We start from the raw sequence: 27,140 nt of genomic DNA, 5'->3' as shown, positions 1-27,140 counted from the left end.
CAGTGCTAATGAAGGCACGGGACATTTTAAGGTATTTTATTTTCATTTACTTCACAGGAGGACCCTGTAGTACGCAATTTAAGAGTCAGACTAGCAATCATGTGGAGATTGTTTTCAATTATGGTAGAGTTTTGTAAATAAAAATTGTAGAAGTGTGAAGTACATTGAGTAAAGCTTTCATAATAAGTTTATGAGAAAAGAGTTATTAAGTAGGGATTTGTTATTCAGTACAGTGGTTTAAGGAAACAAGTGAGAAAATTTTAAAACTCTAAAACCAAATACTATGTTAATTTGGTGACTTTAAAAATATTTCAAAGCATTTTTTGCATAGTTGGCATTCAGAGTTAAATATGAGCTTAAATTTGTATTTGCATTTTGGGCTCAAGGTAACCTGCCCTAACTTGTTACTTCAATTATTTACTGAAATTTTGGAGGTAAGAATGAACTCCTTTGTAATATACTTAAGTTCAGAGTTGTCTTAAAGGCTCTATTATCACAGGTCCCATTGTACACAGTGTTGCTCCTATAGTATGAGTCATGCAGGGAAAGGTGACTTTTCCTTTTTTTTTTTTTTCTTTGAAAAGGTAACTTTTTAAAAAAGTAATTTTTAAAAAAGGGCTAAAATCAGGCCTTATAGTCCTCAGGATAGCAAATATATAGGAAATCGCTGATAAGCTTAGTTTGTTTTTTTGTTGCTGTTGTTTTTTGTTTGTTTGTTTATTCTTGAGAGAGAGGCAGAGACATAGGCAGAGGGAGAAACAGCCTCCCTGCAAGGAGTCTGATGTGGGACTTGATCCAAGACCCCAGGTTCACGCCCTGAGCTGAAGGCAGACCCTCAATTGCTGAGCCACCTAGGTGTCCCTGATCTGTTTAGATTTTTAGTGACTTTCGAAGTCTGTACTAATACTTTGGGTGGATTATACCTGATTGGGTATACTGTTTTATGAATATATTAGCTTAGAGACATGAATTAAAGCATAGGAATAGAAGAGTACTTCTGTGGGTGAAGTATATTATAGATGTTTCCCAGAGATCAGTGTGATGGAGGAAATGGAGTGTTAAGTTTGGTAACTTTGAACTTATTTTAAGTTGTAAAATATCAGATTTACGGTGATTAACTTTAGGAAGTTCTTTTGTAGTAGTATCGTCGGTGGGAAAGTGACAGAAGTTTCTGTATGGGACAAGTACAGTGTCATGCTCCTATAGTTTGCCAAAGATGTTTATCCAGTGACCTATTGTAGCCACACAAACCAACAGTATAAAAACTTCATGACGAAAGAACTAGCAATTAAGTTGAAGTATTAGCCTATTGCTTCCACAAAAGCATGATATGGACCTGGAACATTTATATAGTTTCAGTCATCACACATTTGAAAAATATGATGACAGTACCATCATACTTGAAGTATTCTTGCCAAAACAAACAAATGTGAAGCTGGTCACATTCCTAGATTTAATCACTAATTTACAAGAAATTCAGGAGACAAAGGAACATGTTAAATGACACTATAGGAATATAATAAGCCAGATCTAGGCAGTGGAAAACTATAGCACAAACAATTGTGTTTCCTGAGAATAAAAGGGAGAAATGAAGAGGAAACATATAAATAACACATTAATCAAAAAGTCTCAAGGGACATAGCTACAATGTATGGAGTTTATTTGGATTTGATTTGGAAAATAAACTAAAAAAATTTATGAGAAAATAACCCCAAATTGGAAACAACGCAAATATACATCAACTGGTAAATGGATAAACACAATATGATATATCCACACAATGGAGTGCTGTTTGACAATAAAAAGGAGTACTGATAAGTGCTACAACACATATAAAATATTTTGAAATATTAAATGAAAACAGGTACAAAAGTTCACATAATGCAGGATTCCATTTATGTGAAATGTCTAGAGCAGAGAAATTCATAGAAGCATGAAATATTATAGATTGGTGGTTGCCAGAGTCTTGGGGGAGAAGGGGAAATTGGAAGTGACTGCTAATTGGCATGGGATTCCTCTCTGGGTGATGAAATTGTTCTGAAATTCGATAGTGGTGATGAGTTGCACAACTCTGTAAAGTAATAACCACTGAATTGTATACTTTAAAATGGTGAATTTAATGTTATATGAATTGTATCTCAATAAAGCTGTTAAATTTTTAAAAAGTAACTAAGCCGGGAAGCCTGGGTGGCTCAGCTGTTGGGCATCTGCCTTTGGCCCAGGGCATGATCCTGGAGTCCCAGGATCAAGTGCCACATCGGGCTCCCTACAGGGAGCCTGCTTCTCCCTCTGCCTATGTCTCTGCCTCTCTCTCTGTGTCTCTCATGAATAAATAAATAAAACCTAAAAAAAAAAAAAAAAGTCAAGATCCAATGGGAACTTTGGGTTTTTTTTGGCTTATTTTTTACGATTTTATTTATTTTTTTTATCTCAACACATAGAGAGCACAAGCAGGGGAGAGAGGGAAAAGCAGGCTCCCTGCTGAGTAGGCACGGGATGCTTAACCAACTGAGCCACCCAGGCAACCCCCAATGGGAACTTTGAATAGAGTGTATATTTAGTGTATATATTGTGAAAGTACAAAAATATCTCTGGTACAAATCATACATGCAAAAATTAGAATTTTAGTTTGAGTTCATATTTATTTTTTTTTCATGAAATCTTTATTTTTATTCTCTTTAATGACAGCTCTAAAAACAAAATCATTTCCTGCTGGGTAAGAAAATTAAGACAATTGGTGAAATTTGAACACTTACTGGATATTTTCTGATACCAAGGAATTTTAAAGAATGATAATGGTATTGCGCTTTTTTAAAAAAGTGCTTATCTACAAAAAAAAAAAGTGCTTATCTTTTAGGGATACATACTGAAGTACTTACAAATGAAATGATATGTCTGGGTTTGCTTCAAAACAAATCTGGAGAGTCGGGGCCAGGAAGGAGTTGCAGTGGGAAGTGGGTATGGTATATTTAAAACCAGATTGGCCTTGAGTTGATAAAGCTAAGTGATAGCTATATAGGAATTTGATTATACTAATCTCTCATAGTTTTGAGACATTAAGTTTTCAGTTTTAATTGATGATACAGATGTTAATTTGAAGGCTTTATGCCTGTGAAAGTTGATGAATCTGTTTTAGAAACAAATGATCCTATTAATTCTGTTTTTGTTTTTGTTTTTTTTTTTAAGATTTTATTTATTCATGAGAGACACAGAGAGAGAGAGGCAGAGACATAGGCTGAGAAAGAAGCAGGCTCCATGCAGGAAGCCTGATAGGAAACTCAATCCTGGGACTCCGGGATCACATCCTGAGTCAAAGGCAAACTTTCAACCGCTGAGCCACCCAGGCGTCCCTAATTCTGCATTTTGTGATGACCAGAACAGAGTTCTGGTTACAGCTTTTGATATTATTGTTCAGTATTCTTTGCTACTTATAAAGCTGTTTTTATATCTTATCTTTGAGCTTAAATAAATATGTGTATCTAGGTATGCCTGCCTGGTTGTTAAACTTTTTACCATGTAGACCTGTAGCCTGAAAGTCATAAACCCTATTTGCTACATTCAATTTCAAAATATTTCACTAGGCAGTAATATAGTCCAGATAATTTTTCCCGAGTCGTCTTTTTTAAGCTTTTAATTGCAATTTTTTTTTTTAGGAGGAAGAGTGATCAGGGAGGGGTGGGCATAGGGAGAGAGAGACTCCTAAGCAGGCCCCACCCTGCGATCATGATCTGAGCCAAAATCAAGAGTTAGATGCTTAACCTGCTGAGCCACTCAGGAGCCTCATTAATTATTTTTATAATTAATTTTTATTTTTTTTTAAGATTTTATTATTCATGAGAGACAGAGAGGCAGAAGCAGAGGGAGAAGTAGGCTCCATGCAGGGAGCCCGATGTGGGACTTGATCCTGTACCCCAGGATCACGCCCTGAGCCGAAGGCAGGTCCTCAACTGCTGAGCCTAATTATGAACATTAGGCGTCCCTAATTATGAACATTTTTAAACATAGGGAACAATAGAACTTTCCTGTGCCCACCACTCAGCTTTACCAGTTAACTAATGGCCAATTTAATTTCTTCTATACCTTTGTCCACTTCCCTTCTAGTAGTATTCTAAAACAAATCCCCAACATTTTGCCACTTCATTTGTAAATATTTCAGTATTCTTAAAAGATGAGTCTTTTTTTTTTTAATGACCATGTGTTATACCAAAAAAAGTTACGTGTCAGTGTCATAAGAGATAATAAAATGGCAGAGCTATTCTAGATTAGAGATTACAGAAAGATGACAATAAAATGCAATGTGTGAACCTTCATTGGCAAAAGAACAATTTATAAAGGATATTAGGACAATTTACAAAAGAATTTGGGCTATTTAGATAATGGTATTAATAATAAATTTCCCGAATATATATTTCCTGTTCATTGTATTATAGTTATATAGGAGAATCCCTTTATTCTGGGAAGATTACTGCTAATATGCTTAGGGTAAAATCTGTCTGCAAATAATTCTCATGTCCAACAAAATATTTACATGTACATATACTCACATAAATTAGAAGAGAGAAAGTAAATACAGCAATATATTAACAGTTCATAAACTAGGTGAAAGGTATCTGGGTCTTCACAGTTCTATCTTACAGTTTTGTAAGTTAAATCAGGATCCAGATAAAGTTCACATGTTGTGATTGGTTGATATGTCTTCACATCTGTAGGTTTTCCATTTCTTTTTTCTTTTAATTCATCGTTGATATAACTGAGTCATTCATCCTATAGTTTTCTACAGATTAGGTTTTGATGTTGCATTGAAGTAGTATAACATGTTTTTCTGTTTCTGTCTTTCCCATGAACTGGTAGTTAAGTCTGAGTGTTGATCAGACAGGTTTGATTTGAGGGAACAAGACTACTTCATAGGTGGTGGTGTTTCTTTCCATCTAGAGATACATGATGTCTGGTTGTCTGGGCCTTTTTATAATGTTAGCATCTGTTGGTGCTCAGTGGTTAAGCCCATTAACTTAGGGTTTGGAAAATGATGCTATCATTCCTTCTTTTTTTTTTTTTTTTTAAGATTTTATTTTTAAGTAATCTCTACACCCGATGTGGAGCTTGAACTTACAACCCCAAGATCAAGAGTTGCATGCTCCACCAACTGAGCCAGCCAGGTGCCACTATCATTCCTTCATTTATTTTTTTTTTCTTTAAAGATTTTATTTATTCATGAGAGACAAAGAAAGAAAGGCAGAGATAAATGCTCAACCACTGAGCCAGCCACCCAGGCATCCCTCATTCCTTCTTTTATTAGTGAAATAGTTCTATAAAGAGAAACTTCACTTTGTCTATTTGTTTAGCTAGTGGTGTAGTTTATATAGGAAAAGCAGGATAAATGCTTGGTTCTTTCCCTTACCAAGTTCAGAGTGATGAGTTGGTTCATTAGTATACTCCATTCATGCCTAAACAGGTTTTGTTGTTTTTACTTTAATATGAACTCATTAATTTAAACATATTTGTGATTGAATGCCATTTCAGTTTTCTTTATTGAAGTTCAAATTTTCCTTCATAGGTATCACAGTGTGTGTTACTTTCTCGCTATCTGATATGACAGGATGTTCATGTTCAACCTGTACATCTGTTGTCCCCCAGACATGGAATTAGTCCTTTCTCCAAAGTATCCTAGTTTCTTTTTGTGGTTTTTAAAAATCAAAATCTGGCTGCCAAGGGTTCATTTAGCTGCTGGGTTCACAATTGTTTCTAGCCCTGCTGACAGAGATCAGAATTTTTTTCTTTTTTCTTTTTCTTTTTTTTAAATTTTTTGTTTTAGAATTTTTTTCAAGGTAAAATATAATTATGAGTTGATACCATCTTTTTTTATATCCTCTTTTTAAAGGATCTTTTTTTAGTGGTGTACATTATCTAAAGCAAGAAAATGACCAAATGTCTTTTAAAAGCTCCCTACAGATCTTAAACTAGCTTATTCAACTTTCTTATCGAATTGACCTTTTATGTTATAGATGATAGGGAAGACCGCTGTGTTTAATTTCAGTGAAATGTAATTCTGTGGATTTGTTTCTTTCTGTTTATTTGCAAATGGTAGGAGGCTATGAGGTTGTAGCAGAAAAAATAATGAGTTGACTATGTAGGTGAGAACTGACTTTAGAGCTTTAAATGAAAGGAAGAAAACAAACAACAAAAAAAACAAATTGTTTTCTTAAAAACCACATGTGAATTATATGGAGGAAAAATCCAGTTAAGTTGTGAACCAGGGGCATGAGGACTAAGGTTAGCCACATGAGAAAACCCTAGCTTTGAAAGCCAAAACTAGTTTTTTTTCTTTCAGATATTGGCAGATCTTACAATTCTGTTCTGGATGATTTTAAAAGTACAGTATTTATAACTTTAGCTAAGTTGGATTAATTTTAACAAACACCTTGGGTAAGGTACTCACCAAGAATTTAGAAATAAGGGAAACTGGACTGTCCTCTGCTGGTATACCTGAGGTAAACCCAGGAAATTAACTTTCAGAAATGCACTGGTTGCCAGACAGGCATAGCTAGATAATTCAGAATAGCAGCTTCTTAAGGTACTTAATGGGATTTGCATTCTAATCAGGCATTGTCACCTACAGTGAGATGTTCTCTTGGGGACTGCACCTGGGGTTAGCTGTTAGTACCATCTCAGTGAGACTGCCTTAGCTTTGTGAGATGACTCCTGTACCTACATTAAAAGAATATGAAACGTTGCCATTTTTTTGTTTAGATTATATCAGTATCCCATGGTGACAATTAGGCACTCTGTAAGAGTCAAATTCTTTTATATAGAGGGTAAAATGGTCACAATACACCAGTAGTAACTATGTACCAGGAATTGTTAATAGTTATCTACATATATTAACTCATTTTCCTCTTGATAAATCTCTGAGGTTTAGTAGGTGCTATTTTTATCTCTTACAAATGGGGACAGCTTTAAAGGTTCACCTACTTGTCCAAAGACTTATAGCTAGAAAAAAGCAGAACCCAAAGACTTTTAGCCAGGAAGTCTGTTTCTGGAATAGCCTGCACTTAATTAACACTTATTGTTACCTGCTACACAATGGTAATAGGAGACAGTTTTCTTATTAAGGAACGATCTTAAGAAACCAAACCACAGGGATCCCTGGGTGGCACAGTGGTTTGGCGCCTGCCTTTGGCCCAGGGCGCGATCCTGGAGACCCGGGATCGAATCCCACGTCGGGCTCCCGGTGCATGGAGCCTGCTTCTCCCTCTGCCTATGTCTCTGCCTCTCTCTCTCTCTCTGTGTGTGACTATCATAAATAAATAAATAAATAAAATAAAAATAAAATAAAAAAAAGAAACCAAGCCACAGGTAAGAAAGCTGAGTGCTAATACATGGAACAAGTGTTTGCCTAACCTGTCTGGGTCCTCTGGGATCCCTCTCTTTCAGTGTTGAAAAACACTGCTCATATTTTCCTAAAAGTTACCCTTTTAGTTCTGATTACTTCAGCTTTTCATATGCATTAGATAGTGCATCCTTAAAATAGTCTTGGACACAGAGTAGATGGCTAAGCATTAGTTTCTGCTTTAAAACCCTGTGGCCTCTCCACCTATCACCTTAGACCATTGGATCAGAATCTAGCCACATATGTCTAAATGTTAATCTTTTTATTTTCCATTTAAAAAAGAAAACTCGGGATCCCTGGGTGGGATCAGCGGTTTGGCGCCTGCCTTTGGCCTAGGGCGCGATCCTGGAGATCCGGGATCGAATCCCACCTCAGGCTCCCGGTGCATGGAGCCTGCTTCTCCTTCTGCCTATGTCTCTGCCTCTTTCTCTTTCTCTCTCTCTCTCTCTGTGTGACTATCATAAATAAATAAAAATTTAAAAAAAAATAAAAAAAGAAAAAGAAAAAAGAAAACTCTTGGGCAGCGGGGGAGGCTCAGTGGTTTTGCGCTGCCTTTAGCCCGGGGTGTGATCCTGGAGACCCGGGATCAAGTCCCACATCGGGCTCCCTGCATGGAGCCTGCTTCTCCCTCTGCCTGTGTCTCTGCCTCCCTCTCTCTCTGTGTCTCTCATGAATAAATAAAATCTTAAAAAAAAAAAAAAAAGAACAGTAATTCCTTAATCAAATATCCACATCCTATTTAAGTTTCCTAGATTAGCTCACAAAAATTATTCTATAGGTTTGTTTAAATCAGGACCCAAATAAGATCCATACATTGTAATGGGTTGAGATATCTCTTATTTATATTCCTTATGTCTTTTTTAGTCTGGAAGTTCCTCTTTTATCTTGTTCTTTTTTTTTTTTTCTTCCAGTTTTTTTGTTGAAGAAACTAGATTGTTATAGAGATAATTTAGTCTTAGGTATTCTCTTTCTGTCAATAAATCTTATTCTAAGTTTTATTTTTTAAAATTTTTTCTAAGTTTTATTTTTGATGAAATATTAAAATAAGCCAGTTAGCCTTTCGATTAAAAAAATTGTTGATGTACTTTTCAGAGAGGGGAAGCTAAGCAAAAATTCTTTTTTTCTTTGATAAATAAATTATCTCAAATTTCATAGTTTTTCTCATAAATCTGTTGAACATCTTTTCTATAAAATTTCTCCATGATTTATACATTTTATGCATATTTATTCTGAAAAGATTTATATATGTTTATTTTTGTAGCCCTTGGAAAAGAAGTTTGTCCGAGTTTCGGGAGAAGCAACTATTGGGCATGTAGAAAAATTCCTCAGAAGAAAAATGGGCCTTGATCCAGCTTGTCAGGTAGTGTACATGTATGTAAAAGGACAGATGAAGTTGAGAGATTACCTGTAGTGTATTGAAGAAAGAACTGTCTCTAGGATTTCATGATGTGGTTTTTGTTTTATGATATGTAGATATTGTAAATACAAATTAAATATTGGGGGATCCCTGGGTGGCGCAGCGGTTTGGCGCCTGCCTTTGGCCCAGGGCGTGATCCTGGAGACCCGGGATCGAATCCCACATCGGGCTCCCGGTGCATGGAGCCTGCTTCTCCCTCTGCCTGTGTCTCTGCCTCTCTCTCTCTCTCTCTGTATGACTATCGTAAATAAATAAAAAAATTTAAAAAAAAAAAAAAAAAAACAAATTAAATATTGGTACACAGTGATTCCAGCCCCACTTTTTTTTTCTTTTTTTAAGATTTTATTTGAGAGTGAGAGAGCTCAAGCACAAGCAGGGGAAATAGCAGAGGAGAGGGAGAAGCAGGCTCCCCACTGAGCAGGGAGCCCTACATGGGGCTCCATCCCAGGACCCTGAAATCATGACCTGAGCTGAAGGCAGACACTTAACTGACTAAGCCATGGTGCCCCTCCAGCCCCATTTTAATCACATTTGACTTACTCTCTGCTTCTTGCTGCCACTGATTATCACCTGTGTCAGAGAAGAGCTGAGGATATATGCCTCAGTTCCCCCTCTTTGATAGTAATGTAACAGATTATTTATTACCCATCCACCTCTTTTCAGAGGACATCTTTGCATTTATAACAAGTTACCTCCAAGAAACCTAGGAAAGTAAAATAGCTATCTAATATAAGCCCTATTTATTTTTTGAGCATTAGAAAAGATCTCCCATTCTAGCTATATAATTTGTTCTTGTTGTAAGGTGGAAACTCAAACCTCGTGTACTGTTGAACATAACAGAATGTGCACCAGTGAAAATGCACATCTGTATGGTTTTGCTTTTTCATTACATAAATTTTAAGTGGGGTTTTATTATTCTCCATTACTTGTAAAATTTCATAAAATAATTTTGTAACACCTATTTGCTATTAAATAAAGAAACTGATATTTTATTTTTTAAATATTTTATTTATTCATGAGAGACACAGGCAGAGGGAGAAGCAGGCTCCATGTAGGGAGCCCGATGCAGGACTCGATCCCGAGACCCCAGAATCACGCCCTGGGCCGAGGGCAGGCGCTTAACCGCTGAGCCACCCAGGGATCTCGCTAACTGATATTTTAAAGTTGGCTGAAATTTTGGTAGTGTTTTTAGTACTTGTATTTGTGGATACTAAATATATATCTAATCCAGGGAACAGTGACTACTCTTGACTGAGTTAGGCAATGCTGGCTATATCTCATGGCAACTAAAAGCTGGAATGATTTATCTGTCACCTTGTAGCCATAGTTTACCTGAGGTTACTCCTAGTCTTTTGGTTACAAATCGGTAGCTGCTTAGAGACCTCTGGACAAAGAATTGTGAGTGATCCCATAATCTATTATTTCTAAAAATAGAAGTCAGAAGACTTATACCTGATTATATAGAATAACTAAGAAGTGCCACCCAATAGGATTTTCTTAGAATATAGTTCTGTGGCTAGGTACTGATCAAAACACATTTCTAAGTTTTACATTGGTGTTTTAAGAAAGGTAGTAGTTGCAGGGCACCTGGGTGGATCAATTGGTTAAGCATCAGACTCTTGATTTTAGCTCAAGTCATCATCTCAGGGTTGTGGATCAAGCCCTGCGCTGTGCTTGAGCCCACACAATGGGCATGGAGCCTGCTTAAGATTCTCTCCGGGATGAGAGGGAGACTCTGCCTATATCTCTGCCTCTCTCTGTGTATCTCTCATGAATAAATAAATAAAATCTTAAAAAAAAAAAAAAGAATTCAAGGCTTTTAGCATTTAAGAATAAAATTACATAAAATCTGTTTTAACATTTAATTTTCTCTGTCAGCTCTTGGCTCTCTAGGTAAATATTTCTTTCCTATTCAGGTAACATATAGCTGGTAACACTCATAAATTACTGTTTCACCAACATGTTGAAATAGTGAAACGGAGGATTATCAAATATGCAGATATTGTGACTAAAATTGTTTAGACCTTCTAAATCCAAAAGAGAATAAACAACAGTTAACTTCTAACATGAGCAGAACATCGAGCTAGTTAACCATTAATCAAAATAAAATGCTTGGGCGAAAACCCGGTCACTTGAGCCTGCTATGTCGACCTTTTTTTTTTTTTTTTTAAGATTTTATTTATTTATTTCTGAGAATACACAGAGGAGAGAGAGAAGCAGGCACCATGCAAGGAGCCTGATGCGGAACTCGATCCCGGGTCTCCAGGATCAGGCCCTGGGCCGAAGGCGGTGCTAAACCGCTGAGCCACCTGGGCTGCCCGTCGACCTTCTTTAAACTAGTTATTCTCAAGTAGGAAATGTGTGCCTTGTCTACAGATACGTGACCTTCATTTATGGTTATTTACTAGCAGGAATGAATGATTACTACGGGACTGTTAAATGATAAACTAGCTTTAAAGTTATTTGTGACAGGTAGCCTGGGTGGCTCAGCGATTTAGTGCCTGCCTTCAGCCCAGGGCGTGATCCTGGAGTCCCTGGATCGAGTCCTACATCAGACTCCCTGTTTGGAGCCTGCTTCTCTCTCTGCCTGTCTCTGCCTCTCTTTCTCTCTCTCTCTCTCTCTTTCTCTCTCTCTCTGTCTCTCATGAAGAAATAAATAAAATCTTCAAAAAAAAAGTTATTTGTGGCACATCAGAATAAAAGAAGGAAGACAATTCTGAAAGATAATAAAAAAACAGATCATGTATTCTTAAAAGAGATTTAAGTTAATTCAAAATTAGAAACCAGTGATTATCTGAATAGATTCCAACAGAGGCCTCAGTGCCTCTGGATTGCCAGGGTTGATTTAGTGGTGTTTTGAACTCATATATGTTTTATTTTGTTTTATAGTTATTGTGTTCCTTTGTACATAGTTTGATCTTCAGATTTTATTTTGCTTTTGTGAAATGAGACTTAGAAAATGAATATCACAATGATCTCTAAAAATTTTTATATAAAAGAAATACTAGATTTTGTTAATCCTATCATAATTCTATTTTTAAAAGATAGGTTATTTTTATTATTATTTATTTAGTATATGACTTTAACGTTACTATAAAATTGTTTCTAAATCAATTTTTTTTAATAAATTAATTTTTCTAAATCAATTTTTAAACAGACTGTAATGTATCATAAGGCTTGACCCTACCATTTATTTATTACCTATTGGTATTAAATTGAGGATCTATATCCTTGGACTTAAGAGTACAAAGATAAGGGACACCTGGGTGGCTCAGCCATTAAACGTCTCTGCCTTCAGCTCAGGGCATGACCCTGGAGTCCCGGGATCGAGTCCCACATCGGGCTCCCTGCTAGGAGCCTGCTTTTCCCTCTACCTATGTGTTTGCCTATTTCTCTGTGTGTCTCATGAATAAATAAAATATTTAAAAAGAAAAGAAAAAGAGTACAAAGATGAGACAGAAAATTCATGCCACCCAGGGACTCAGTTGTGTGGAAAAGATACACAAGAAAACAACTCTATGACAATAGGATATGGTGAGTACAAGAAGAGCACAAGGGTAAATGATTTAAATCTGGAGGAGCCAATGAACAGACTTGAAGAGTAGATAGGAATTGCCAATGAAAAAATAACTTTATCAAAGAAAAGAATATGTATGAACAAATGCGGTACTAGCTCATTCAATGAAATATCCTATCTTGGAATCTAGTGTGATTTTGCTTGTAAAAAAAAAAAAATACAGATTAAAAAAAAAATAAAATGATACAGGTTTTTCTTGCCTTAAGACTATCCTCATATTCTGACTTTTCTTTCTTTCTCTTTCTTTCTTTCTTTCTTTCTTTCTTTCTTTCTTTCTTTCTTTCTTTCTTTCTCTTCCTTCCTTCCTTCCTTCCTTCCTTCTTTCCTTTCCTTTCCTTTCCTTTCCTTTCCTTTCCTTTCCTTTCCTTTCCTTCTTTTCTTTCTTTTCTTTTCTTTTCTTTTCTTTTCTTTTCTTTTCTTTTCTTTCTTTTTAATATTTTATTTATTTATTCATGAGAGACACAGAGAGAGGCAGAGACATAGGCAGAGGGAGAAGCAGGCTCCATTCAGGGAGCCTGATGTGGGACTCGATCCCAGGACTCCAGAATCATGCCCTGGGCTAAAGGCAGACGCTAAACCACTGAGCCACCCAGGGATGCCCTCACATTCTGATTTCTGCTCTGAGATCAAGAAATATTATAGTTGTCCTTTCTATCTGAAACTTGATACTCCAGAGGGTAGAAAGATTATACAGAAAAAAGTTAATAAGGCTGACTTTTGAGGTTGCTGTCTTTAGAAGGGCCTGCTCACAAGGTTAGCCCTTGCCTAGCATCTAGGAACTTGGGTTGCAAAAAGTTTCCTACAATAATAGGAAAATAGGGAATAGTTCCCTAACCAATAAGGGTGTTAATACTATGCCTAGACTATATAAACAGTGGGTCTGTGCTAAATACCAGCTTTCCTTCTGGGAGTTTGGAATTTAGTAGTTGCTAGACAGAGAATGCCAACATGAACAGCCCTCAGTAAAAATCTACTCTGATCTTCAAATGGGCTTCCCTGGATAGAAACATCATACAAGTTGGCTGCATTTCCAGTGCTAGGAAAAGGAGTACTGTGGGTGTGTCTTTTCCTGATCTGAGGAGGGTATGTGTGCATAGGAAGCTAGTGCGTGGACTTGTCCAGATTCCATCTACATCTTTTTCCCTCACTGATCTGGCCATGTGTCCTTGCTGTGTTTTGTGAGTCCATCTAGCAAATTACCAAATATGTGGGTTATGTTTGTGGAAACTTCAGATGTGACTGTTTGAATGTGATGATTTATGAAATATTTGTAATCATGTGACTTAAAAATGAGTATGTAAAATTGAAAGCAATTTAAATGTTTATTAATGGGATGGGGACATAAATTACGATATATTCATAAAATGGAACACCATAGCTATTAGAGCTGTGTACTTCAAAGATGTCCATGGTATATTAAGTTTTTTTTTTTGTTTTTTAAATAACTTGTAGAACAATTTATGTGGTATAATCCCATTTAAAAAAAAAAACCCACATGCACACATAGCATTTAGGGCCATATACATCAAAATGTTAGTAACTGGCCACCTTCTGGGGGTTAAGATTAAGTTGAAAAATGTAGTAACCAAACCATAAATGTATACCATGTGGTGAAGTTCAGGAAGAGTGATGGCCCTTGGATTGGTCAATATTAAATCAAAATGTAGTGATAGTTTCCTAATTCTTTAATTTTTCATGGATCTAAATTCTGTGCACAAGGTACGCTACCATTGCTTTTAAGCCATTTTGCAAACAAGTATTGCTCTGCCAATTTTGAAACTAGCAAGTGTGAAACACAAAAGGTGGTACTAATCAGAGTTTATGCATTATGAGATAGCATGGGTGTTGACAAATTATGACCTATGGGCCAAATCTAGCTTACCATCTGTTTTTATAAATAAAATTTCAGTGGAACACAGCCATGCTAAAGCTGTTTTCATGCGGTAGTGGCAGATTGAGTAGATATGACAGAGATCCAGAAGCCATCCTTACTGTCTAACATTTTATGGGAAAGGTTTGCCAACCCCTGACATGTACTTAGGCTTTGGAGAAAGATAGTCGTGGAGACAGACCTGGGTTTAGATCTGGACTTTGCTAGTTACTAGCTTTGTGACCTTAGGAAAGTTAAATGTTTTTACCTTTTAGTATTCCTTTCTGTATAATGGGAATTATAATACCTAGCTCACAAGAATGTGAAGATTAGATGAGATCCCATATGTTGAATACGTAGTATAACATATGGTGGACATAGTAGCTTCTCAGTGAAATGCAACTGCTTTCACTATTCTTCCCCATCCATGCCTATGGTTTTAGGGAGATTAACATGTTGGCAGTGTGTTGGGTTTTTAGAGTAAACAGAATTTGAAAGTAGGAAATGTGGTTAGGAGGTGGTGTGGTTTCTGCTTTAAGCCTAGGGGCAGCAGCTGAAAGGATGATATGAACTCTAAGGGGTATGATGAAAAAAGCAACCATAGGAGTTGGTAACTTTGCATGTAAGAAGAAAGGGAAAGGAGAAATACAAGAGTCAGAAGTGATGTTCTATTCTGGGTTAGAGAACAAGAAGAAATGTCATGTTATAAACTAAACAAGGACATAGGAGATGTAGCCAATGAAGGGATCTAGATTAATATTAATAAGACATCAAGGACTTGACCCCATTTTAAGGCAATGGGAAAGGAGCACCCATTGCAAGACAAAGATTGAAGATTTGCATTCCTGTCTTAGCAAGTAGGTATACTGGAATCTGACTACCATATAGTATATAACTTGTTATATACATTGTATACGTCATAATTTCTAGAGCATCAGCTGTAAAAGTAGATATATTTTAGAGCTTTGACTTACTAAAGATACTTAAGATCTTAAGATGTTGCATCCATAAAACAGTTCCCTTAGTGTGTACTTTATGTCAGGGTTAGGCTCTGCATTGTTGGAAAATGAGATGTTCCTTATAATAGAATTATCCAAATAACTAAAGAATGGCTTTTTAAGTATTATATACCCTTTTAATCATTTTATCATGGAACTTAAAAAAACTGTACCTTGATGCTGAATATATCAAGTGACTTTACTTGTTCTCAGAGATTCAAGGAAGTCATTTTGAGTATCTGCTGTACTATGCTATTGTCCTTCAATGTCTTCTAATGCTCCTTCCATTTTGCTTTATTTTTGTAGCAAGTTTCTAAAATCTGTCTTGAGGGTGTTTTATCATTCTAACATAAAATAGCAAAATCTAGTCTGGGAGTAATTTTTTTTTTTTTTTTGTCTGGGAGTAATTATGTTGGGTTTTTCCTTAATTTTTTCATATGATTTTTTGAAGCAGGAAAGCAATTTGATACTCTTACTTGCCTGTAGGTAGATATCATCTGTGGTGATCACTTGTTGGAGCAGTATCAAACTCTAAGGGAAATCCGTCGTGCAATCGGTGATGCAGCAATGCAGGTTGGTCTTAGACTTTATCATGCTTATGCCTAACAGGGAAGTTATTTAATGAAAGAAATGTTATTAGCCTTACTTGTACTGTAAATAGTAAAGGTAGTATTTATTGGATGCTTACTGTGTGTCAGGCACTTTTTAAAATGGTTTATGTGGTAGCTCTTTTATTCCTCATATTTCTATGTTTTCTATGGACATATTTTTACTTCTCTTTGGTGTACATCTAGGAGTGGAATCACTGGGTCATATGGTAATTAGGTGTTTAACATTTTGAGGAACTGTTAGACTGTTTCTGTTTCCAAAGCAACTTCACCATTTTATAATCCCTCCAGCAGTGTATGTGGGTTCCAGTTTCCCTAGATCCTTGCCAACACTTGCTATCTATTTTTTTTTTATTACAGCCATCCTTTCAGGTGTGCAGTGGTCTCCTTGTGGTTTTGATTCCTTTTTTTTTTTAAGATTTTATTTATTTATTCATGAGAGACACAGAGAGAGAGGCAGAGGGAGAGGAAGAAGCAGGTTCCATGCAGGGAGCCCAATGTGGGACTTGATCCCGAGACTGCAGGATCGTGCCCTGAGCTGAAGGCAGATGCTCAACCACTGAGCCACCCAGGTGTCCCGCGTGGTTTTGATTTCATTTACCTGATGACTAGTCATGCTGAGGATCTTTTCCTGTATTATTGGCCATTTGTTTATCTTCTTTGGAAAAATTTCTATTTAGATCCTTGGCCCATTTTTAAAAATTGGGGGTTTTGTCTTTTAGTATTGAGTTGTAAGAATTCTTCATATATCCTAAATTCTAGTCCACCACTATCAGGTATACGATTTGTAAAAAATTTCCCCTATTCAGTGGGTTGTCTTTTCATTTCCTTTGTGCTGACCTTTCAAACACAAAAGTTTTTAATTATAATGAAGTCGATTTTATCTGTTTTGCATTTTGTTCCTTCCGTGTTTGGTGTCCCATCTAAGAAACCATTGCCTAATCCAGGATCATAAATATTTACACCTATATTTACCATATATTAATTTTACTTATTCTAGGATGTCATGTAAGTGGAATCATAGAACATGTACTCTTTTGTGTCTGGCATCTTTAATTCAGCATACATTTTGAAACTTATCCATGTAGTTGCATGTAGCAACTTTTATTGCTTTTTATTGCTGCGTAATATTTCTTTGTATAACATGCCATATTTTATCATTTTCCTATTCATAGATATATGGGATATTTCCAGTTTTTGGCTAATACAAATAAAGCAGCTATAAACAGTCCTATACAAGTAAATTTTTTTCTCCCTCTTCCTAGTCGTCTTTTTAAACCAGTTTTTTGAGAACATATGCTTTCGCTTATTTTGGACAAATAACTAGGAGTGGAATTGTTGCATCATAGGAAAGATGTATATTTTGTTTGATAGGAAACAAATAATTGGTACATTTTGATGTGATTTTTGTGACTGTGCTTTACCACCAACCTATAAAGAACTATTGCTGAAATTTCTGCAGCCTTAATGGACTAGTCTATTGTGGATAATTTTATTTTATTTTTTTTTTTGCTTGGTTTTCTTTTTACTAATTTGCTACAAGTTTCCTTGCACCCACCACTCAGATTTAATGAGTGTTAACACTTTGGTTTTTCAGACAAAAAGATAATAAATTTTTATCTTTTTTTTTTTTAAGATTTTACTTATTTATTTATTTACTTACTTAGAGTGTACAAGAGCAGGGCAAGGGAGAGAGGGCATCCCAAGCAGACTCTGTGCTGGCACAGAGCCTGATGCAGGGCTCGATCTTAAGACCCTGAAATCATGGGATCCCTGGGTGGCGCAGCGGTTTGGCGCCTGCCTTTGGCCCAGGGCGCCATCCTGGAGACCCGGGATCGAATCCCACATCGGGCTCCCGGTGCATGGAGCCTGCTTCTCCCTCTGTCTGTGTCTCTGCCTCTCTCTCTCTCTCTCTCTCTCTCTCTCTCTCTCTCTCTCTAGCTATCATAAATAAATAAAAATTAAAAAAAAAAATAAAGACCCTGAAATCATGACCTGAGCTGAAATCAAGAGTCAGACACTTAACCAACTGAGCAACCCAGAGACTCCCAAAATTCTTATTATTTTAAAAAGAATTTTGAAACAAACAAGTGTCAATACTCAACAAACTTGAGTACTGGTTACAAAGGTATTATATTAATCTTTGTACTTTGGAAAATTTTTAAACCTTCAGAAAAATCATAGGATTAGTACAGTGAACATCCATCTGTGCTTTACCTGGATTCACCAGTTTTAAAAGTTAGGATTCTGTTTGGGAGACAGAATCAATATGAATGTTGGGGAATAAAGGATTATAGACAGTTGTAGGGGCTGGTGAAGAGCAGTGTGGAAAGATATTGCCTGTGGACTAGTAGTCATTGTAAATCAACAGGGCAGCAATTGCAAGAAAAGATAGATATAAAGTGTAGAATAGTGAAAATAAACTGGGACCTAGGGATCCCTGGGTGGCGCAGCGGTTTGGCGCCTGCCTTTGGCCCAGGGCGCGATCCTGGAGACCCGGGATCGAATCCCACATCGGGCTCCCAGAGCATGGAGCCTGCTTCTCCCTCTGCCTGTGTCTCTGCCTCTCTCTCTCTCTCTCTCTCTCTCTCTGTGACTATCATAAATAAATAATAAAAAAAAATTTAAACTGGGACCTATAAGGAGAAAGTGGAATGTGTGTCTCATCATTTCCATATTCAGTGACATGGGTGATCTGTAGACAAAGCTGGTGATCTTTGGCCCAAAACTTAGAGAGGCTTAGGGTGGAGCTCTTTTGGGAGCAAGAGGAGTTAGTTGCAGGCCTGGCTGCTGCCCTCTACCAACAATATGAGCCAGCATACCAGCAACAATGTGTATAAACTAGCTGGGCATCTGGCCCCTGTAATAACCTGAGTGTAATGGCTTCTGCTTCCTTCCACTTTGCAAATCTTATTGGCTAACTCAAAGGGAAGGGAATTCTGGAAAATATAGTTCCAGTTTGACTAAGCTGACCTACCAAAATATAAAAGAACCGACTAAAATGAAAAAGACTCACAGAATAAGTGTTGGTGTGGATGTGGAATGACTAGAATTTATATACTTTGGTAGTGGGAACTGATCTAATCACTTTGGAGTTCTGCTGGTACTATCTACTAAAGCCATGTATATATACACTCTACTCCCTCAGCAATTCCACTCCTGAGTATAAATCTAGGAGAAATGAATATGATGTCCACCACAAGATATGTACAAGATACAGTAGCTTTAGGGTCACCTGGGTGGCTCAGTGGTTGAGCATCTGCCATCCGCCCAGGGCGTGATCGTGGTGTCCCGGGATTGAGTCCCACATTGGGCTCCCTGCATGGAGCCTGCTTCTCCCTCTGGCTATGTCTCTCCCTCTCACTGTCTCTCATGAATAAACAAAATCTTAAAAAAAAAAAAAAGATATAGTAGCTTTATTCATGATAGTCACAAACTAGAAGCAACCCAAATGTCCAAAAAAGGATGAGTAAAAAACTGGCATATACATACAATTAAGTACAACTACCATATACTGCAACATGGACTAATCGCACAGGCATAATACTGAGCGAAAGAAATGGGACCCAAAAGAATATAGTTGATAATCATTATTCATAGATTCCATATTTGTAGATTTGCTTACTGATAAATGTTTTATTGTAACCTCCAAATTAATACTAATAGCCATCTCATGGCCATTCAGTTTTTCATGACTTTTTAAAATGATATTTGAAAAAAAAAATGATATTTGGATTTTTTAAAGAAATCACAAGTTTTGTAATTTTGCAAATAAAACTTACATGTAATTCAGTATTGGAAAGATGCTACAAGGCTGATTGTTCTTTATTATGATATTACAGGTTATATTATCCTTCAGTTATATAGGTACACTATAGTTGTGATAACAGTTTGTCAGAGTAGTAAAAGTAATCAGCAATACAATGATTAGGAACCTTTTTTTTTTTAATGATTGTCATTATTAACTTGGATTTTGTGTGTGATTTACAAGGAGGAAAGAGGACTTAGTCACTTACTGTTTCTTTGAAAATGTAACTGGCTTTTCCTTGAGCAACAGTTTTCTTTATTTCCAAAAAGAACACGAAGATACATGAAATGTAATTATTTTTGCAATATAGCCAGCTTAGTGATGAATGAAATGGTGTTAGGACTTGAGGGGGGGGAATGTCTGGGTGGCTCAGCAGTTGGGCGGCTGCCTTAGGCTCAGGTCATGATCCCAAGATCCGGGATCGAGTCCCATATCGGGCTCCTGTGGGGAGCCTGCTTCTCCCTCTTCCTGTGTCTTTTCCTCTCTCTCTGTGTCTCAAATGAATAACTAAATTTTTTTTTAAGAAAAAAAAAAAAAAAGAACAACAGCTTGGGAAAAAAGTCTTGAAGATATTTGGGTTGGAAAGTGTAAAGAAAAAGGGAAATCCCTTGATCAGCCTGCCAGGCTAATTGAGGAGTAACACATATATCATGTGGAATTGCTTGGAGCTCAGAAAAAGACAGTATTACTAATAATTAACATTTTTTGAGCCCTTAATGAATGCTGCTAAACATGCAAAAGGATATGTGTTAAGCTCTTTTTTTTTTTTTTAAGATCTTAAGTAATTTCTAGGTCCAATGTGGGGCTCAAACTGACCACCCCGAGATCAAGAGTCATATGCTCCACTGACTGAGCCAGCCAAGCGCCCCAAAACATGTGTTATCTTGTTTAAGCCTCACAACAACCTTAAGAGATAACAATTGTTACCTCCTTTTTTTCTTTTTATTTTTTTAAGATTTATTTTTATTTTTTTTTTTTAATTTTTTTAAATTTTTATTTATTTATGATAGTCACAGAGAGAGAGAGAGAGAGAGAGAGAGAGAGGCGCAGAGACATAGGTAGAGGGAGAAGCAGGCTCCATGCACCGGGAGCCCGATGTAGGATTCGATCCTGGGTCTCCAGGATCGCGCCCTGGGCCAAAGGCAGGCGCCAAACCGCTGCGCCACCCAGGGATCCCAAGATTTATTTGTATTTTAGAGAGAGAGTATGAGCATGTGCAAGTGAGGGGCAAGGGGCAGAGGGAGAGAGAGAGAAGCAGACTCCCTGCTGAGCCTGGAGCCTGACATGGCTCGATCCCATGACCCAAGCAGAAACCAAGGACCAGACACTCAAGCAACTGAACCTCCTATTTTCCTATTTTAAAATATTATTTTGAGATAACTTAAGACTTAGAGAAAAATTACAAAAATAGTACTAAAAGTTCTTATGTAGATACCATTCAGCATCCTTTAATATTAACACCTTGCATGACCATGGTACATTCACCAAAACTTAAGAAATTAACATTGTTGCAACACTATTAATGAAACTGCAGACAATGAGTTTTGCTAGTTTTTCCACTATTCTTTCTCTGTCCTACGTTACACATCCTATTTAATTGTCGTGTCTCCTTGTCTTCTCCCAGTTTTTCAGTCCTTGTTTTCATGACTTTGATACTTTTGAAGAGTATTGGTCAGTTATTTTATAAACCGTCCCTCGTTTGGGTTTGTCAGATGTTTTCTGATGACTAGATTGAGCATTTTTAGCAAGAATGCCATACAAGTGATAATGCCCTTCTCAAAGTATCATCAGAAGATATTTACTACCAATAGGTCTTTTTCTTTATAATTAATAATATTTTGGGAGATACCTTGAAACTATGCAGATAGCCTGTTTCTCCTTAAACGTTGCCCTCTATTCTAACATCCATTAGTGGATCTTATAGTTTAGAAAACTGACATGCAGAGGTTAAGTAACTTGTCCAGTGTCACTTGGCTATATAGTGGTAGATGCAAGATTCAAGTGTAGAAAAAAATTGAACTTAAAGTTCAGCCTTTTGGAGTGCTTGGGTGGCCCAGTCGGTTAACCATCTGCTTTTGGCTCGATCATGATCCCCATGTGAGGGTATCTAAAGATGTTATTTACGTTGAGAGAGAGAGAGTGCACACACATAAGCAAGGGGAAAGGGCAGAGGGAGAGGGAGAAGCAGACTCCCCAATGAGCAGGGAGCCTGATGCCAGGCTTGATCCCAGGACCTCTGGACCATGACCCGAACCAAAGGCAGATGCCTGACTGACTGAGCCACCCAGATGACCCTTTAGTTAAAATTAAGCTTGCTTGATTAGAAATATAAGAAACTAGTAGTAAAATCCCAAAGTCATTGAAGTAGGTAGAAAATATTACTTCAAAAAATATTTACAGAGCACTATTCTAGACATGTAGTGAGATTCAAAGATGAGCAAGTCCCTAAACTTAAATAATCTAATGATACATTTAAAGTTAAAGGCCTCAGTGACAAACAATATAAGTTCCACGGAGTCTTGGGACCTCTTAGCTAAATGAATGGTAATACCTCCTCAGTGGGAAAGCTAGGATATGGGACTTGAGGGAGAGAATGGTAGGAACTGAGATCTGGGCAGTTGGAATAAAACCATGTATGATTTTATAGGCCATAGTATGGAGTTCGGATTTTAATTGAGTAAGGTAGGAAATGATTGATTGGAGAGATTTAACCCAAGGACAGAAGTGACCTACTCTAACTTATGTTTTATTTATTTTTTTAATAATTAAAAAAATATTTTATTTACATATTTGAGAAAGATAGCAAGAGAGAGTATGAGCAGAGGAAGAGGGAGAAGTAGACTCTTTGCTGAGCAGGGAGCCTGATGCAGGGCTCAATCCTGGGGCTTCAGGATCATGACCTGAGCCAGAGGCAGACACTTAATTGACTGAACCACCCAGGCGTTCCTTTTTAAAATTATTTTATTTATTTTATTTTATTTTATGTTATGTTATTTTTATTTTATTTATTTTATTTATTTGAGAGAGACAAGAGCACGAGAAAGAGAGAAAGAGATCACCAGCAGGGGGAGGGATAGAGGGAGAAGTAGACTCCCCACTGAGCAGGGAACCCAATGTGGGACTCGATCCGACCCAGGATCACCACCTGAGCCAAAGGCAGACACTTAACAGACCGAGCCACCCAGGTGCCCTGACTTAGTTAGTTATGATATTATTTATTTACTCATGAGAGACACAGAGAGAAGCAGAGACACAGGCAGAGGGAGAAGCAGGCTCCATGCAGGGAGCCCGATGTGGGACTAGGTCATGAGACTCCAGGATTAGCCCCTGAGCCGAAGGCAGACACTCAACCGCTGAACTACCCAGGCGTCCCCTTGACTTAGGTTTTATTTTTTATTTATTTATTTATTTTTTTTTTTGACTTAGGTTTTTTTTTTTTTTTTTTTTTTGACTTAGGTTTTAGAAGACCCATTCTGGTTGGATAGTTTAAGAAGACCAGGGATAGAAACATCTAAATATAAAATATAAATAGGGCAGCCCCAGTGGCTCAGCAGTTTAGCGCCTCCTTCAGCCTAGGGCTTGATCCTGGAGACCCAGGATCGAGTCCTACATCGGGCTCCCTGCATGGAGCCTGCTTCTCCCTCTGCCTGTGTCTCTGCCTCTCCCTCTCTCCCTCTCTCTCTCTGTCTCTCATGAATAAATGATAAATAAAATCTTTTAAAAAATAAAATAAAATATAAATAACATTTGTATCTATATATATAGAATGTAAATATAATGGACATTTAGATATAATTATTTCATAAATGTTATTTTATACATGAATGCATACATAAAGTTGTTTTGAAGTCTTAAAACAGTTTATAAGCAACACTTTCAGCTTAATATCTCAGCAAAAAAAAAAAAAATCAGCATGGGGGATCCCTGGGTGGCTCAGCAGTTTGGCGCCTGCCTTTGGCCCAGGGTGTGATCCTGGAGACCCGGGATCGAGTCCCACATCGGGCTCCCTGCATGGAGCCTGCTTCTCCCTCTGCCTGTGTCTCTGCCTCTCTCTCTCTCTCTCTATGTCTATCATAAATAAATAAATAAATAAATAAATAAATAAATAAATAAATAAATAAATAAATAAATAAATAAATAAATAATGAATCTTTTAAAATATATATATATATATCAGCATGTATATTGTTTCCCAAAATGTTTTCATTTCTGAAACATAACCATATGCAAAAAAATTAACATTTTATAAAATGGAATTTGTGTCCTTGTAAGAATGTTAATAGAATCTATTTGTGTTGTAATACAAATTTATTTACTTTGATTAGGCTAATTAGTCTATAATCTGGTGGTCCATGGGCCAAACGTGGTATGAGACTATGTTTTATTTGGTTTATTCTGTGTTTTAAATATTTTTGAGTTGAATTCCTTTGGCTAAACATCTGGTGTCTCATTTCCCAGTGGTCTCAACATTCCCTACAGATTCACATACCTAACTTACATATTCATCTATGTTACTTTCCTGGCCCTTGTGGGCATTTGAATTTGTGAACCCTTTCTAGAATTCTGGTGAGTTTTCGCTGGAATTGCCAGGAATAGAATCCAGATTGCAATGAGTTGTGTAGTGAATGAGAAATGAGGAAGTAGAGCCATGCAAGAGCATAACAGAGAAGAAAGAGAGAGAGAGAGTAATAGAATGTGATTGAAAATGCAAGACATGCATGCCACCATTCCCTCTTACGTGTTGCTCAAAGTTAGCCCATTGCTCATGGCACACTTCCCCAATGACTCTTAGTTTTTAGCTAATTTTCTAGTTCGCAGTAGATTAAAAATAACACTTAAAAAGGTGGATTGTGGGACAGCTGAGTGGCTCCGCGGTTGAGCATTCAGCTCAGGGCATGATCCTGGAGTCCTAGGATTGAATCTCACATCAGGCTCCCTATGGGGAGCCTGCTTCTCCCTCTCCCTATGTCTCTGCCTCTCTTTGTGTGTCTCTCGTGAATAAATAAATAAAATCTTTTTAAAAATAAAAGGTGGATTGTTTCCTGTATGCAGACTTGGTGAGAACACAAAGGATTAAGATCTGATACTAAAAGAGGAGACAGAAACCAAAAAAGCAGATGAATAGATTCAGAAACATAGTGTCTGAAGTCATTTCCTATACGATTAAGTTACCTAGTAACTGAAGACCTTACTGAGTTATGGAACAGTTTAGTCACTGTTCATAATGATGACTGAGTATCAAAGAAAAGTTCAAGGGATGCCTGGCTGGCTTAGTCAGTAGAGTATGTGACTCTCACTCTCAGGATCTTGAGTTCAAGCCCCATGTTGGGTGTGGAAGCCTACTTAAAACAATAGTAAAAGAAAGGTTAAATTGTGTTGTGAACACTCGTTAAGACAGAGTTAAATTGTATGATACATTAAACAGGTAAGAGTTGCAAGGTTTTCTTAGAATAGTAAGCTGCATTTATATGGAAATCAATGTATCATTTCTTACAGAATTCATGATGCTTTATGATAATTGAGTCTTTCTTTAGGGAAGCCCAGTACTTAGGTGGTCTATTAAGTAGTCTGTGCAGAAAGAGAGATGTACCTCTCTTAGTTCTTTTCAGAGAACTGTTTAGCCATAAACAACCCTGGCTAGTTATGGAGTTTCAGAAGTACCTGTTGAAAGTCATTAAAAAGGCACATTGACAGAGAATGTTTGGTGATGGGGTGAATATGAATAAGCAAAGTTATTTATTTTGGACTCTTTATTCTCTATAAATCAAAGAATTTCCCATTAATGCTGGGCTTTGAAAAACCGTATCTGACTTAATTGTTTACATAACTGGTTTTCAAATAGTTACAAAACAGTTTTTTTTTTCTTCTCAGGATGGTCTGCTGGTCCTTCATTACGGTCTTGTAGTTTCTCCCTTGAAAATTACTTGAAGATTCTAGCAGCATTTGGAGGAGGGAAACAAAATAAGGAGGCTTCTGCAGGATTGCATTTCACCAAAGATTTCATTCGGTCTTGTAGTTTCTCCCTTGAAAATTACTTGAAGATTCTAGCAGCATTTGGAGGAGGGAAACAAAATAAGGAGGCTTCTGCAGGATTGCATTTCACCAAAGATTTCCACAAAACATGTAATTGCTACCACTTTGTGCTGTTTGAGGCATAACTTACCTATTTTCAGCACCAAGATTCATAGCATTTATAAGTACAATTTGGAATGATGGAATGCTTCTGTTTTACTAGAGACTATATAAAAAGCATCAATAGCTCAGGGGGAAATTTTCAAAGCATTAAATTTTTAAATTCCTTATGATTTCAAATACTTTGACATTGATTTTGCTTCCTAACCTTTGAGGTAAATCGGTTACTATTTTCTTCTTTGTTGAGCCATATCCCTTTCAGGTTGGTGGTTAGGATTCTGCTCTCTGGAATCATATCAGTTGGGCAGTCATCCTTTTGGAAAAGAAGTATGCTTTTGAACTAAAGATTCAAAGCCAGTCTTTGCTGAATTACAGAGTGTACCTCTCAGACAAAGACCAAAACTATTGACCACTTTTGTATGTTGCCATTGTACTTTGAACTTACATCTTTCATTTACCAGCAATACTACAGAGATGATATTTACTTCTAAAAGGGATGAATTCTCATTTTGTGTGAAGAGCTGTCTCCTGCAGGGTTTATGGCCTATACCATAAGCCTTCACTGTACTAAAGACTTCTTTAAAATATCTTACAACAAGGGGTGCCTCTTTGAAACATTTTTATTCTTTGAATGTTAATTTGATTAACATTAATTTTATTTGAACATGTAGTTTGTCAATACCTTGTAATGCCACTGCTTCTGAAAGTAATAAAGAAACTTGAGTACATTTGCAAGTTTACAGAATACTTATTCATTGATTCCTCAGTAAGTCAACTTAATGTCTGTTTTCCCATTATTTTGTCACTGGGATAAAGAATACGGGTGTTTGAGAGTTTACTCACGTGCAAAGATTTCAGTTTTAAATGTTATTTTGCCTAAAATTAGCATTGTGATGCTTTCTAAAAAGATATTTTATAGACCCTATTTCAGTATAAAATTTCCAACTCTGCATAGAAACAGTTACAAATGAATAAGGTTTGGCAATTGTTTTGTAAAGAATTTGTGAATTGTGTATAAGTCTGTCTAACATTTAATAAAAATTTTTAATAAAAGTTTATTTTAACCTATATTGAAATGTTCATATTTATTGTAGATTGAAACAAAAATAACCAAAATTCTTTAACAGGTATCCAAATTAAAGTTAAAATGCCATCAAATAGATATTTTATGGACATCTTCACTGATTTTACTAGATGCTGTTATTTAACAATGGACAAAATAGCAGCTATGGAATTCATTGTCTCTTAAACATTTCTTGCGCAAATTGCTTACTTGTCTCATGTTAACATATCTGTGTCAAGGATCCCCAAGACTACTTTCAGGTTTAGTGTTTCACTAGAAG

General features: G+C 36.7%; 1 protein-coding gene across 2 annotated transcripts in view; it reads left to right on the top strand.

The window, feature by feature from the left end:
- Positions 1-26,855, top strand: part of PCGF6 (polycomb group ring finger 6) — a 35,678-nt gene extending 8,823 nt beyond the window's left edge. Inside the window, exons 7-10 of one of the 2 annotated variants that reach the window (XM_055346079.1) lie at positions 4-31; positions 8,649-8,747; positions 15,736-15,822; positions 25,537-26,853. In XM_055346079.1, the coding sequence (XP_055202054.1) occupies positions 4-31; positions 8,649-8,747; positions 15,736-15,822; positions 25,537-25,593 (271 nt within the window). In that variant the 3' untranslated portion in view covers positions 25,594-26,853. Of the gene's footprint in view, positions 1-3; positions 32-8,648; positions 8,748-15,735; positions 15,823-25,536 lie in introns of both variants that reach the window. The other variant, XM_055346080.1, reaches the window with a different exon arrangement.
- Positions 26,856-27,140: the final 285 nt, after the last annotated feature.

Source organism: Nyctereutes procyonoides, unplaced genomic scaffold, assembly GCF_905146905.1.
Source record: "Nyctereutes procyonoides isolate TBG_1078 unplaced genomic scaffold, NYPRO_anot_genome, whole genome shotgun sequence".
Classification (NCBI taxonomy): Eukaryota; Metazoa; Chordata; class Mammalia; order Carnivora; family Canidae; genus Nyctereutes; species Nyctereutes procyonoides.
This window is presented reverse-complemented; position numbering and strand designations above follow the sequence as displayed.